This window comes from Melanerpes formicivorus, unplaced genomic scaffold (assembly GCF_026170545.1).
Source record: "Melanerpes formicivorus ecotype bairdi unplaced genomic scaffold, bMelFor1.0.p_v2 SCAF_26, whole genome shotgun sequence".
NCBI lineage: Eukaryota > Metazoa > Chordata > Aves > Piciformes > Picidae > Melanerpes > Melanerpes formicivorus.
In genome coordinates this window covers 9,684,214-9,698,261 of record NW_027142378.1, presented here as the reverse complement: position 1 = coordinate 9,698,261, position 14,048 = coordinate 9,684,214, and the positions used below count along the sequence as shown (strand labels likewise).

The window sequence follows — 14,048 nt, the reverse complement described above, 5'->3', positions numbered from 1 at the left end:
CCCAGGTTTGTCACCTTGTTTTTAACATACACTCCCTTATTGTTAGCTGTTGCAGGTTTGGACAGCTTGGGAGATAGCAGGGTGCAGGCCCTCTAAACCACCAATGAATCAAAACTAGTTGTGTTTCACATCTTCAACATTTGTTGGTTTGGGGCTTTTTAATCATAGAAACTTTTTTAATCTGAAGGTTTTTTTAACACATGGCATAATTAGATGGCAGCAAGCAATATGATGGGGGGAAAAAATGTAGAGGGAGTTTTGGTGTTGCTATGCTTGTGTACTCTACAACAGTCCACCTCACACCTAAGTGCTCCTTTCCCCTGGCAAGAGACAATGGTTAAGTTTTTGGCTCTGTGATATTCCCTGGAATGTGTCATCTTAGAGGGAAGGATCTCTGGTGCTCTGAAGTTTGTGGGGTTAGCACCTAGCTGCTGGGCAGCCACAAGAAAAGGAATGTCCAGACCTTTGTAGTCAGAAACATCCTGGGAACAGCAGTTCCAAAGAAGCTGGAGGAGGGAGTGGAGAAAGTGAAAGGGAGAAGATAAAAGGCAAGAAGTAGTTAGTGCTGCACTATCCATCTCCCTACTTGTGAGCCAAGCTTAGCACAAGCTGCTATTTTCATGATTTTTTTTGGCACTGAAGAGTTTTGAATTGGTAGATTGAAAAAAGGAAAGGAGTTCATTGCAGTCTCCTTATCAGTTGTACAGTGCACTTGTAACTGCATTCAACAAGCAGCTGTATGGAAGTTTATAGTTTGGACATAGAGCTTGTTCAGAATTTGCTGTGTTAAATGGAAGTGCTTGGCATCTGGAGCTGTTTTATAGATGGGAAACTGAAGGAAAAACCTAAAACATGAATATGCTCTCAAGATTTATTGGGTAATAAACACATAATGCTATACTTAGTGGCATGGAATCTGTACTTGGTGCACTCATTCAGCTGTGAAAGATCTAAGATTAAATTCCACTCTCTGCCAGAGGATTAATTAAGAGTGAGTCGACTCTGCATAGGTTGTGTGGTTTGAAAGAACTTGAAACTGATGTGGACTGGTCTTTCTATATTGCAGGTTCTTCAGCGAAAGCACTGGTGAGCTTGAAAGGTAAGAAATGCATGGCTTCGTTACTTGGACCCACTCTGACTTCCAGGTGTGCTCACTTTCTGTCTTGAAAAGTCCAAGAAGATAACACTGAAGAAAGTTCTTGGTTGAAATATGATTGCTTTTGTTGTGGGTATTTGTTACTTCTAGAGACAACTAATCCTTGGTGGTTGAGACTGCATATCTTGTGGTGTATTTAGACTCTTACTTTTCAGGGTGAAACTCCTGAAAGGTGGTTTTTTTTTTTTCCTTAAGCACTGCCTAGGTGTCAGTTTTGATGAGGAGATTGAGGCAATCTTTCCTCTCCTGAGGATAAGAGAAGGATTCTTAGCAAGACTTGTACATGTGACAAAATTTATGTTAGGAAGGAATTTCACAGTCTCATATTTGGTGTCTGCAGGTTGTGGGCTACGTCACAAGTAGATTTCTTACGTATTTTCCTTTGAAATTGTCTGCATTGATGTAGAATAGAATTAACCAGGTTGGAAGAGACCTTTGAGATCAGGTCCAACCTATCATCCAACACCATCTAATCAACCAAACCATGGCATCAAGTACACCATCCAGTCTCTTCCTAAACACTTCCAATGATGGTGACTCCACCACCTCCCTGGGCAGCACAATCCAATAGCCAATCTCTCTTTCTATGAAGAAATTCTTCCTAACATCCAGCCTAATCCTCCCCTGGTGCAGCTTGGGACTGTGTCCTATTGTTCTGCCACTGGCTGCCTGGGAGAAGAGACCAACCCCCACCTGGCTACAACCTCCCTTAAGGTAGTTGTAGACAGCAATGAGGTCTCCCCTGAGCCTCCTCTTCTCCAGGCTAAACAACCCCAGCTCCCTCAGCCTCTCCTCACAGGGCTGTGCTCCAGACCTCTCACCAGTTTTGTTTCCCTTCTCTGGACATGTTCAAGTCTCTCAATGTCCTTCTTAAACTGAGGAGCCCAGAACTGGACACAGTACTCAAGGTGTGGCCTAACCAGTGCTGAGTACAGGGGCACAATGACCTCCCTGCTCCTGCTGGCCACACTGTAATTTTTTTCTTGGAAATTTTCAGTGCTTGCAATCCACCCAAGAATAAAAGTGTCTTCATCTATTACACAGCTTCTGTTAAACAGGGAAGATGATGTGGTCTGTTGAGCCATAGAATGGCAGGAGTTAGAAGGGACCTTAAAGGCTGTCTAGTCCAACCCCCCTGCCATGACAGGGAAACCTCCCAGTAGACCATGTTGCTCAAAGCTTCATCCAGCCTGGTTTTAAACACTTCCAGAGATGAGGTGTCCGCAACTTTTCTGGGCAACCTGTTCCTGTGTTTTACCACCCTCATAGTAGAGAACTTTTTCCTAATGTCCCATCATAACCTACCCTGCTCTAACAACATTGCCCCTCCATCCTCCACAATTTTTCTGTAGGCCCCCTTCAGGTGCTGGAAGACTGCTCTAAGGTCTCCCCAGAGCCTTCTCTTCTCCAGGCTGAACAGACCCAATGCACTTAGCCTGTCCAGCCCTCTCACTCTGAATATTAGTTATGACACAGGTCTTGTAAAGCTTTACCTTCTCCAGCTTTCAATTAAACCCGCAGAACTGTCTAGAGCTGTGTCAACCTGACAATGGAAGTAACCAATTCCAGCAAAGGAGGTTTCACTCCATGTTGTCAGGAGTCACAAATGTTTTGGCCACATTTCTTCTGGTGCTGGAAATCTCTTTCAATTTTATTTTAACTACTGGGCAGAACACTGGAATGAAAACATTGACCTGTAGAATCCCTTTGTAGTTAAATCCCAGGAATGTGTCACAGGTCACAAATACATGAGTAGTTGATGATGTTCTAGAAGCTTTTTGGATAGTATTTATGTGAAAACATACATGTGTTTTGCTGGTTTCTTCACAACAGAGGGAAGCTTATCCAGTTCATGGAATGAAAAGTATAATTCTCTGCAGAAGACACCCGTTTGGAAAAGCAAGAATGCCAGTTCTGCAGTGGAAATGGTAAGAAGCAATCAAAAGACGGCTTGGGGGGGTTGGTGAAATACCACACAGTGAATCACATTTGAGGATCACAAATTTTGGCTGAGATCTATGACTTCATAATTTTCAGATGCTAAAATATGTTCTTCCCGAGGAGTCCACACACTTTGAATAGGTGAATGCCTTTTTATAAATGGGTACAATTAAGTTCCTGGACTGGTTCAAAACAGTTCATAATCATTCCCTCTCTTTTGTAAAGCCAGTTGTGTGTGAAATGTTTGTACTGGATTTACTGTATTGAACTTAGGGATCACCGTTTCTGATAGCCCATTTGCTTCATCTCTCTTGAAATCTCACTTAGTATCATAGTATCAGTCAGGGTTGGAAGGGACCACAGGGATCATCTAGTTCCAACCCCCCTGCCGTGGGCAGGGACACCCCACACTAGATCTGCCTGGCCAGAGCCTCATCCAGCCTGGGCTTAAACACCTCCAGGGCTGGGGCCTCGACCACCTCCCTGCACAACCCATTCCAGGGTTTCACCACTCTCATGGTGAAGAACTTCCTCCTCACATCCAGCCTGAGTTCTAGTTATGTCTAAGAATTGATGTGTAAGGCAAAAGGAGGGGAAATGTCATATGCTCTTATTGTATCCTCTGAGGGGTAGATTTTGATAAAGAAAGGAATGTCAGTGAAATGCCATGTAGTATCCTGAGAGGCCTCACAGGAGATCTCATGTTAAAGAAAAACCTAGGGGTGGAGGAATGAAAGGTAATGAGCCTGCAGCCACCAAGGGCATGTCTGATGTTTGGGTTGGTGTTTCCTTTCCTTAGTGTATCACATTCAAGCTTTTCTTTGCTATTCTCAACCTCCTCCAGACTAGTTAACAAACTAGTGATTTTTGGTTTGGTTTTGCCACCAGCAGACAGTGCCTTGTTTGGCTACATCTGTAGTACTCTGTGGTCTTTTTCCTACACTCTGGAGGGTACACAAAGTGCTGTCACAATTGCTAGGCAGATCATTCTTCCATACTCTTCTGGTGCTGCTGTCTTCTACACTAATTGCAACCAACTTGCCATCTATGTCCTGTTGGGGTTTTTTTACTCAAATCATTTTTCCATGAACTCTTATTCTGTTGGAAGGGAAGCATTGTGTTTAACAATACCACACTTGCCTACTCTGCACATAGGCAAAATATCTTAGCAGCATCCAGTAGTGCATCAGTAGTGTGACTGACATCTGTCATATGTACCTTGTTCTGTGACTTTCTCCCTGTAGAGAGAAACTCATATTTCATAGAAACATAGATTCACAGAATGTTAGGGGTTGGAAGGGACATCTAGAGGTTGAGTCCATCCTCCCCTGCCAAAGCAGGGTCACCTGAGGCATGTCACACAGGAACGCATCCAGGTGGCATTCAGAAGCCTCCACAGGAGACTCCCCAGTCTCTCTGGGCAGCTCGCTGCCACACTCCAGCACCCTCACAGTAAAGAAGCTTCTCCTCATGTTGAGGTAGAACTTCCTGTCTTCCAGCTTAGACCTGTTGTTCCTTGTCCTATTACTGGGCACCACTGAAAAGAGACTGGCATCTTCCCCTTGACACCCACCCCTCAGATATTTATAGACATTGATCAGATCCCCTCTCAGCCTTCTCTTCTCCAGACTGAACAGCCCCAGGTCTCTCAGCCTTCCTTCATAGGAGAGACGTTCAAGTCCCTTAATCATCCTCCTAGATCTCTGTTGGACTCTCTCCAGTAGATTCCTGTCTCTCTTGAATTGAGGAGCCCAAAACTGGACACAATATTGCAGGTGTGGTCTCAGCAGGGCAGAATAGAGGAGAAGGAGAATCTCCCTAGATCTGCTGCACACACTTCTTTCTTGATGTACCCCAGGATGCCATTTGCCTTCTTGGCCACAAGGGCACATTCCTGTCCCATGCATCACCTACTGTCCATTGTGACACCGAAGTCTTTCCTTCTTTCATAGAATGGTTTGAATTGGAAGGGACCTTTTAAAGGCCATCTAGTCCACTCCCCTGCACTAAGCAGGGATGTCTTCAACTAAATCAGGGATTTATTGTGGTAGGATTCACACAGTTGTAGAGAACATAAGGTCTACAAAGTTCTGTTCCAGAGAGTTGATCAAAACTTTGTGCTGGCCCTTAGTTCCTGCAGGAATTCATGCCACAGCTTTCAGCTCTTCCCAGGGTTGCTCATATTCTCCCAGAAACAGGCCTGACTGGTAACTGGGAAAGTCACTGATGCTGAAGAACTGAAGTCACTCCCTGTAATAGTTGTACAAAACTTTGTCAGTCTTTAGGTTTGCTGCCTGTAGGTTTTCAGCTTTGAAGGCAGATCAGTATCCTGTAGAAAGCTGGGAGAAGGATCAGACTGTAGTCTGATATGGTAGTGGAGGCTCATTCAGCACCATTTGGTAACCTTGCCTATAAATACTCCTTTCAGTGAGTCTCTCTTGCCTGGTTTGTAACATCTACAAGGAATGGACATTTTCTTGTGTGCTGAATGAGCTTAGGTATCTATCCCAGTTGTTTTATAACTACACAAGTATATCTATGTAATTTAGGGTAAAAAAAGGGCACCTTTCCCTGGGAAAGCTCTAGCTGTTCTTTTTCTTTTGCTACAACTAATTAATAGAGACTATTCCTCTTCGAACAGATCTCTTAATCAGTTGCAAACTTATTTAATAGCTTAAGTGTAAATGCTTACTAGTGAAGTTTGATTTCACTCTATTTTATGACTGCTATTAAGAGCTTTTCTTTGTCATCAGTATCCTTCACGTTGTGGGTATAATGGATTTCATTCCCTTATCAATTTGTATCACTTTCACTGTCTGTACTGAAACTGGAGTCTGCATTTGTTCTGCCTTTACTCTTCACCTTTGTAAGCAGTTTGAAGTAGAAGGAATGCTACAGGGTGCAGTCTTGGAATTCTGCAGGGGAGACACATTTCAGCTGTGGTTGGCTTCTGTGCTGGGCCACAAAGCCTTCCTGGAAGGAAAAGCTGCTTGCTCTCAGCACTAGTAGCAGTCATAGGTTACTCTTTTATCCTCAAGCTTTTTGTCATAGGGTAAAATAGTGAGGAATGACTAAACAGAAGTATTTTTATCACAAGGAGTATTTGCACAATGGTTTCTTGTTTTCAATCAGCCCTGTGATTCTCTGTAAGCTGTAACATTTTGGCACATGAGTAAATTTTAATCAGCATAAATTGTGAATTCTTTACTTCTCTGGTGTTGTCACAGAACTTATTCAAAGTTAAGTTTCTTCAGGCTTAGCATTTTGCAGTGGAGGCACTTTCAGCAAGTTAAAGAAAACAATATAAACTCACAACACTAAGGATTTCTTATGAGTGTAATAAAGGAAATAAAAGAGGTATCTAGCTAATGTTTTTACTGAGAACATACCAAAACAAACACTCTCTGAATTAACTTTCCTTTTGACACAAAATTCAGAGCAATCTGTTTAACAGATGTGCTTATAACCAAAGCAAGGACTATTTTAAGCTTAGATACACAAGTGTTTAGACACCTAACTCCTCTGGAAACAAGTAGGAGCTAGGTTCTAAATACTTCTGTGGAACTGGGCCAGCAGTATAGTAATGGGTTATAGTTAGCATTGGAAAGCCTGGAATCTTACATTCCTTCTTCTCTCAGCTCTTAGATCTCCAACTGCTAGGAGGCACTGTTTATCTTGTCCCGTGTGCCTTAAAACTAACAGGTGGCAAAAAGAGCAAAGGCGTTTTCTCTCGCTGTGGACTCTGTGCATGAACAGAAAAATCCGATGTGTGGTGTTGTGCTGTGTTTTATTTTGTCTTGTGTAACTCATTCTTCATTTCCATACATGCAGCCCTTCAGAAATTCCAAACGGAGTCGGCTCTTCTGTGACGATGAGGACAGACAAATAAACACAAGGTCACCCAAAAGAAACCAGAAGGTTATGATGGTTCCACAGGTACCTACATGTATGGAGATATTTTTACCCCAGAGGAGAACAAGCCTATCTGTAGTAGTTGACAATTAGAATGCATTTGCTTTTCAAATTGTATTATCAGTGTTTTTGTGGGGAAAGCTGTTGCTGGGAGCAAGCCCCAGTTCAAAACAGATTTCTGTTTCTCTTCACAACTGGGTTCCTCAGTTTGTGTTATGGGAGTACTGGGTTTTTTTGATCCTGGACATAAACATCCAGACCTAGAAAAGATTCCAGACTAATTGCCCATCTCTCTCCTGACTAATTAGTTTGTAGTCTGCATAAATTTATTCAGCTTCAATTGGAAACTGGGTTTCTTGCACTGACTACGTAATTTAGAAGCTGATAGAGAATTTCATGTATTCCAACAGTTAGGAAGTTGCTCTGGGTTTGTAGCCTAAATGTATTCATGGCCATCTATACCTTCTTGATCCTGTAATGAGAATGTCTTTCAATTCAAACAGCTTGGTTTTTTACTCCTTCACTAGACTGTTCATTTCTTGATACAGGGTGAAAGAGCAGCTGCAATTTCTCTCAGCCTCTATTTGCTATGGTAGGGCAGCATCTCTTAATTTTAAAGAATTGGCTCTGTAACCCCTTTGTCATCCAAATGGCATCTCTGTACCATCACCTTATGAGCCTGATTTTGCCACACTGAAGAAAGTACTGTTTAAAAACTGGTCTTACTTGCCTTCTGGCTTGTATTGTGCAGAGTTGAATGGGGAAGACCTAGCATTTGCCATTTTGATGGGGCCATTTTGTCAAAGCCCATGACACTTCTCTCTAGTCATTACCATGGTTCCTTAAGAGTAGAAAGGTCTGGGCAATGTTCTAAGCCTGGTTGTGTTTTACCTATTGCCTAGTTCAGGAGGCCCAATGATTGCTAGATAGGTGTTTGTGAGTGACTGCAGCTGCCATAGGTCACAGATCTTGCTGTTCTGCTAGGCTTTGTTGCCTGGGATTCCAGTGGGAGAAAGGGGACCTGTGTCTAGAAGGCAGTGGTTAAATGCAGTCAGAGTCAGTGACCTTATACTTTATCCTGTTACCACTGAAAGAGCATTAGGGGAAGAATAACAACTGGTTACAGCATGGGGACCCAGTTAATTAAATTTTTCTCAAAAAACCTATAATTTATGCAAGTAGCTGTTGTTTTCTTTCTGTCAGTGAAGGCAGACATCCCTGGAACAAAATCAGGGAGTTCTAAGGTGTTGGTTAAATTCAGGTCTACAATATAGCCATGCAGTCTAAGACAGTGTCTTTTCTGCTATTTATAAAACAGCTTTCAAATGAACTTAAACACTGATTGCTTGTGTCCATGCTACTTTCTCTTGCAGTGTTCTGCTCAAAGCTGTGGCTGTGTTACATTTCTGTGTTAACTTCATCCTCAGTTTAATAGGAACTAGTAAGAGTAGAAGCATCAGTGGAAATGAGGCAGCTGGCATTGCTGGCAGCTGAGCTGCTCTGCTCGCTTGAGACAATGTTCAGTTTGAAGGCCATGTGTACTTTAGTGCCATGCTATTGTTACCAGTCATGAAGTTTCAGTGCTGGAAAGTGTTTCTATGAGAAGAGTTTTGGATAAAGATGATTTGTTGTATTGATCCTGCTGAAGTCTGCCATCTGTTATGCTTGATTGCATTGCTGATAGAACACAGTAAGGATTATCCTAACTCTGCCACCAGAAAAAGTTGTCATGAAACAGCACGTGCAGTTAAGAACCTTGAAATTATTTGTATGATAACTTTTCTCAAGAAACTCTACTTCAGTTATTTGAATCTTGAAGAATGTCAGGTTGTGTTTAACTGTTTCCTCTATTTTCCTGCACAGAAATACAGTTCAACAATGTCAACCCCAGACAAGAAGGTGTCACAGAAGATTGGTCTGCGGCTTCGAAACCTGCTCAAGCTTCCCAAAGCCCACAAGTGGTGCATATATGAATGGTTCTACTCAAATATAGATAAGTATGTTTCTTTCACATCACTTCCTCTTTTTTAGTATAGAAACAAGTCTCTTGCCTGCAATTTTCCATATGTTGCTCATCTACTTCCAAGATTCCTCTTCAAATATGAATTAATGAAAATTATTTCATTGGTTTGTGAGTTTGGTTTGGTTTGTTGGTTTCATTTCTCTCTCCTTTTTTATGAGTGACCTTCTTGGGCAGTTTCTTGGGTAGTCTACTATAGAAAGCCTTCCTTCATGGAAATTTTATCACCTCTTCCTCTACCAGATCCAGGATTTTATTCATGATGTTTCATAGCAACTTGAGCATCAGAACCCTCAGGCTTTTTTGAACCATTTTGCACATGGAGGATGTAAATGCTAATTTCCCACACACACACACACCTCATCCTCTTTTTACTATGATCACTAACAGAGGTCCAGGTTGTGACTATTAAGCTGTTGTCACAGATTTCTATGACTGTCCTTCTTTGATCCCCTAAACTACCTCCTAGACTGCTTCTGCAGTTTGTCAGAATACAGAATCAACCAGGTTGGAAAAGACCTTGAAGATCATTAAGTCCACCCTATCTCCCAACACCATCTACTTAACTAAACCATGGCACCAAGTGCCTCATCCAGTCTTATTTTAAACACTTCCAGTAATGGTGACTCCACCACCTCCCTGGGCAGCCTATTCCAATGGCCAGTCTCTCTGTATGCTCAATTTGTGCCTCAGTCTTTGGCACCATTCTCCTAACATGACTAGCAAGGTGGTGTGAGTTGTTTAAAAGAACCATTTTCATTGAGTCCCTAGTCATGAAGTGTAAAAAATTGTTATTGATGGATGAAATCTAGCAACAGGACTTGGGGGCAATGGTTTTAAGCTGAGGAAGAGTATGTTTAGACTGCATCTTAGGAAGAAATTCTTCAGTACAAGAGTGGTGAGACTCTGGAATAGGTTGCCCCTTCCCTGGAGGTGTCTATGGCCGTATGGGATGAGGCCTTGAGCAACCAAGTCTAGTTGAGAGGCATCCCCATGGCAGGGGGGTTGGAGTAGATTATCTCTGAGGTCCCTTCCAACCTAAACCACTCTATGATTATGAATCTTAAAATCTACACTGAGTGACTAATAATGAAACACTGGTATCTAATCTTCTAAAGAATGGCTTCAGAGTCAGCAGGCATTGTCTTTGCAGAATTGATGTGTAACAAAATAATTACTGCTTTTCCTTCCTATTGTACTGAAGAACACTGTGGCTGCTTTACTTAACTCAGAAGGCAGTCATAGCAACAGAAAAACATTTAGGATATTTTCATCACAAATAGAAAAATTACATGCCCAATTTAGTTAGTTTTAAAGCCATCCTCTGCAGGATTTGATTCCTTGGAAAGAAGTGGCCTTTATATGTTGGTTTGTTTGGGGCTTGGTTATTGTCTTTTTCCCCTTATGTTGGGGAGGGGAAAAAAAAGAGGCAAACAAAAAACCTCACACTAAACAAAACCCACAAAGAGCAAGAACAAAAAAATCCACACCAAAAAAAAACAAGTTAAAAACCCCAAGAAAAACCAAACAAAACAAACCCCAAGGAGCCAAACCCTGCTTATTCCTAGCAGTAATTCTAGTGTGTGACGCTCATAATTATGGCTTTTACAACCTCCAAGAACCTCTCTCCATTTAAATCCTAGTCTGTGGATAGACTTGGAGTTTAGCAGTTAATTCTGAAAATCTCTTTGGTGGTTATCAGTACATGCTGGTAAGATACAGTCCTGTTCTATAATGCTCTGTTGAGATGATCTAACACAGTCTGCTAAGCAACTGCATATCTTTGGTAGAAAAATGTTGATGGATGTTCTTCTGAGTGATATGATCTAGGCTAAATGAGAACCTTCAAAGTTTAAAGCATGGACATAACTGTCCACTGACAAAATATGGCTGATTGTACAAGTCTCCAAATATTTTAATTGAGTTGTCTCAACTGAAATTGAAATCATCAATTGAAGTGCCATGTCTGCTGTAAATCTTGGGGATATTTTAATCTCTACAGCTCTCATCTGTGGTTATTGGTTGACTGAAGCTGTTTCAGTTGGTGTCTCCCAGTGCTGCTGCAGAGGATTGTGTGGGAGTTTTGTTTTGTTGGGGTTTTGTGGTGTGTGTTTTTATAAAACCCCATTGACTTCTGACTTGCAGAAGACTTCTCAAGAGCTGCTTCACCTTGATCGTAGGCCCTCAGAACCAGATGCAGCTGTAGCTTGCTTACACCATTTCCCAGAGTCTTGTGGGTGCTGGGGGTTTATAGTTTGCCTGCTTAGGGGCAGGTGACAGTAAACCAAATAAAATGCAGAGTGTCTTCCTCAACAACAGAAAATCAATTAAAATGGGGTGTCCTTATAGAGGCCCTCCAGTACCTGAAGGGGGCCTACAAGAAAGCTGAGGAGGGACTTCTTACAAGGGCTTTAGTGATAGGATGAGTGGGGAATAGATTGAAGCTCGAAGAGGGGAGATTTAGACTGGATGCTAGGAAGAAATTCTTTCTAGTGAGGCTGGTGACACTGGAACAGGTTGCTCAGGGAAGTTGTGGATGTCCCTCCTTGGGGGTGTTCAAGGTCGGGTTGGACAGGGCCTCAAGAAGCCTGCTCTAGTGGAGGGTGTCCCTGTCCATGGCAGGGGGGTTGGAAGTAGATGATCTTTAAGGCCCCTTCCAGCCCAACCCATTCTGTGATTCCATGCAAACAGTATTCTTTACACAACTATCTTATGTTAGCTATAGAAAATGTGGATTAAACTCCTGTTACACACTTCCTTGTCTGCTTCCTGAGCCTCATTAATCATTCTCTGTGGTTTCTTTTTCACTTCATGCAACAGCTGCGGACTCTTTTACTGAAAAATACTCTCTTTATTCTTGCCCAAGTCTCCTTATTTCCATGTACCTTTCCTTTCTTCTACCACCTTACACATTCACTTGAAAGCAGTGTTGCTTCCAAGATCCTCTTTTTCCTGATCCTGGGGTTATTCCCCTCTAAATGCCAGCACCCTGCAGAGAAAAGTGGCTTTATCTAAGATGCAGTTACTCCTTTGTTCTTGCCAGGTGAGATCTGTTTCAGCTGCACACAGTCTTTAATGATTAACCTGCTACTAGATGGGCATATCCGTTGCTGCTCTCTTGTCTCTTCAGCCCAAGAAGGATGTGGTGCTGCAAAGTAAAAGGCAGTCATAAAACACAGACATACAGACAGGTCATAGCATCAAAGAGAAAATCATGAGTTATGTAGGTAGGTTCTCTGAACAGTCACTTCTCTAATACTGATGCTCTGCTTCATCATGGAGTCATAGTGTGATCCAATAAAAGACTCACCTGTGTAGCTGTAGAGAGTGGCAGGCTGGCTCCATTTCCCATATCCTGGAACCCTCTGCTGAGAACCTAGGGTGTAATTGAATGAATCCATGGTAAAGGTACTGTCATTCTATTTCTCAGTATCACAGTGTGCCTTCTTTTGTCCTCAATACCTTCACCATATCTTTATGGTTTCCTTCAGGGTGCCGCAGTCTCCTCATGACACTGCACTGACTTTGCTGGAGTTTTCGTTCGGTGCCTTTCTATTCGTTACAAACATCACTGAGAGTAAGACTCAAATAGAACAATAGTCCTGGAACCTTCCTGTGTTTGTTTTCAGTTAAATTTATTTCAGGTTAAATTTGTCTTTTGAAGGGGAGTGTCTTGGTTAGGTGGCTAATTTATGCTCCTTGCTTTCAGCGTTTTTCTTGTGATGGATGTGTTTTGGAATCCCGTGGCAAAAGTTTACCTAAGTGTACTTAACAAAGTGCCAATTTATGTTTCAACAGACCACTATTTGAAGGAGATAATGACTTCTGTGTATGCCTCAAGGAATCTTTTCCAAATCTGAAAACCAGGAAATTGACAAGAGTAGAGTGGGGGAAAATCAGACGATTAATGGGAAAGCCACGGAGGTAATTATTTTTCCCCTTCTTTCCTGCCTCTCTTCCTACTCCTCCTTTCCTGCCTTTACTTGTTTTCTCTTCTCTCCTCTCCTTCTTTCTCCTTTTTATAAAAATCTTTATTACCCCTTCATTCTTTTTACATTCTATATGTGTGTCCTGTCCATGTAGTCCTCATGAGCCTCTCCTTGAAATGTTCTCTTCCCTCTCTGGATAACTGAGTGTCCAAGGTAGTATATACTGACATTATACATGTACAAATACATATATTCTTATATAAGTTGCAGTGCTTCCTGGCATGGAAGACAGGCCAGTTTTTAACTGAATTGTTGTGGGGCTTATGTATTTTTTGTGTGGCGGGTTTGGGGTTTTTTTTGTTTGCTGGTTTGTCTTTTTCCTGCGTTGTTTTTCATTTGGGTGGGTTGTTTTGGTTGGTTGGTTGCCCTTTGGTTTTCTTTCTGGCCATCACTAGCTGTTCATGGAGAAAATAAAGTGCTTATTGTCATCTAACTTATTTTATTATTCTTAAAACCATTTTACAGATCCTTGTTTTCCTGGCTTGGCTTTTCACAAAATCTATACAATTTAGCCTAGAGAAGAGAAGGCTCAGGGAGGATTTTATCTCTGTGTATAAGCATCTGAAAGGAAGGCATAGAGGAGATGAGGTCAAGCTTTATTCAGTATTGCTAGGTGACAGGACAAGGGGTAGTGGGTGCAAGCTAAAACACAGGAGTGTTTCATCCTTAACATGAGGAAACAATTTTTTGCTGTGGGGGTGATTGAGCACTTGTACAGGGTACCCAGGGAGCTGACAGACTCCTTGTCCTTAGAGATACTTAAAGGCCATCTGAACATGGTCCTGAGCAGCCTCTTGTAAGTGACTCTGGTGGAAGGGTTGGATCACATGACCTTCAGAGATCCCTTCCAATCTCAACCATCTTGTCATTGTGTAAGATCAGGAGATAAATGTCGAAGTAGTGTTGCAGAGATGAAAGAATGCTTTAGTAATGAAAATGCAAGCACTGAAGCACTGAATCCATTTCATAAATCACTGTACTGACTCAGATAATGCTTTCTGATGAAGGCTATTTCCTCATCTGTTACCTA

General features: G+C 42.0%; 1 protein-coding gene across 2 annotated transcripts in view; it reads left to right on the top strand.

The window, feature by feature from the left end:
- LIN9 (lin-9 DREAM MuvB core complex component) overlaps window positions 1-14,048 on the top strand; it is a 41,951-nt gene that overhangs the window by 10,390 nt on the left and 17,513 nt on the right. For both annotated transcript variants that reach the window (XM_068153581.1, XM_068153582.1), the window contains exons 2-6: window positions 1,067-1,099; window positions 2,990-3,084; window positions 6,929-7,033; window positions 8,873-9,006; window positions 12,828-12,953. In XM_068153581.1, the coding sequence (XP_068009682.1) occupies window positions 1,067-1,099; window positions 2,990-3,084; window positions 6,929-7,033; window positions 8,873-9,006; window positions 12,828-12,953 (493 nt within the window). The remainder of the gene's footprint in view (window positions 1-1,066; window positions 1,100-2,989; window positions 3,085-6,928; window positions 7,034-8,872; window positions 9,007-12,827; window positions 12,954-14,048) is intronic.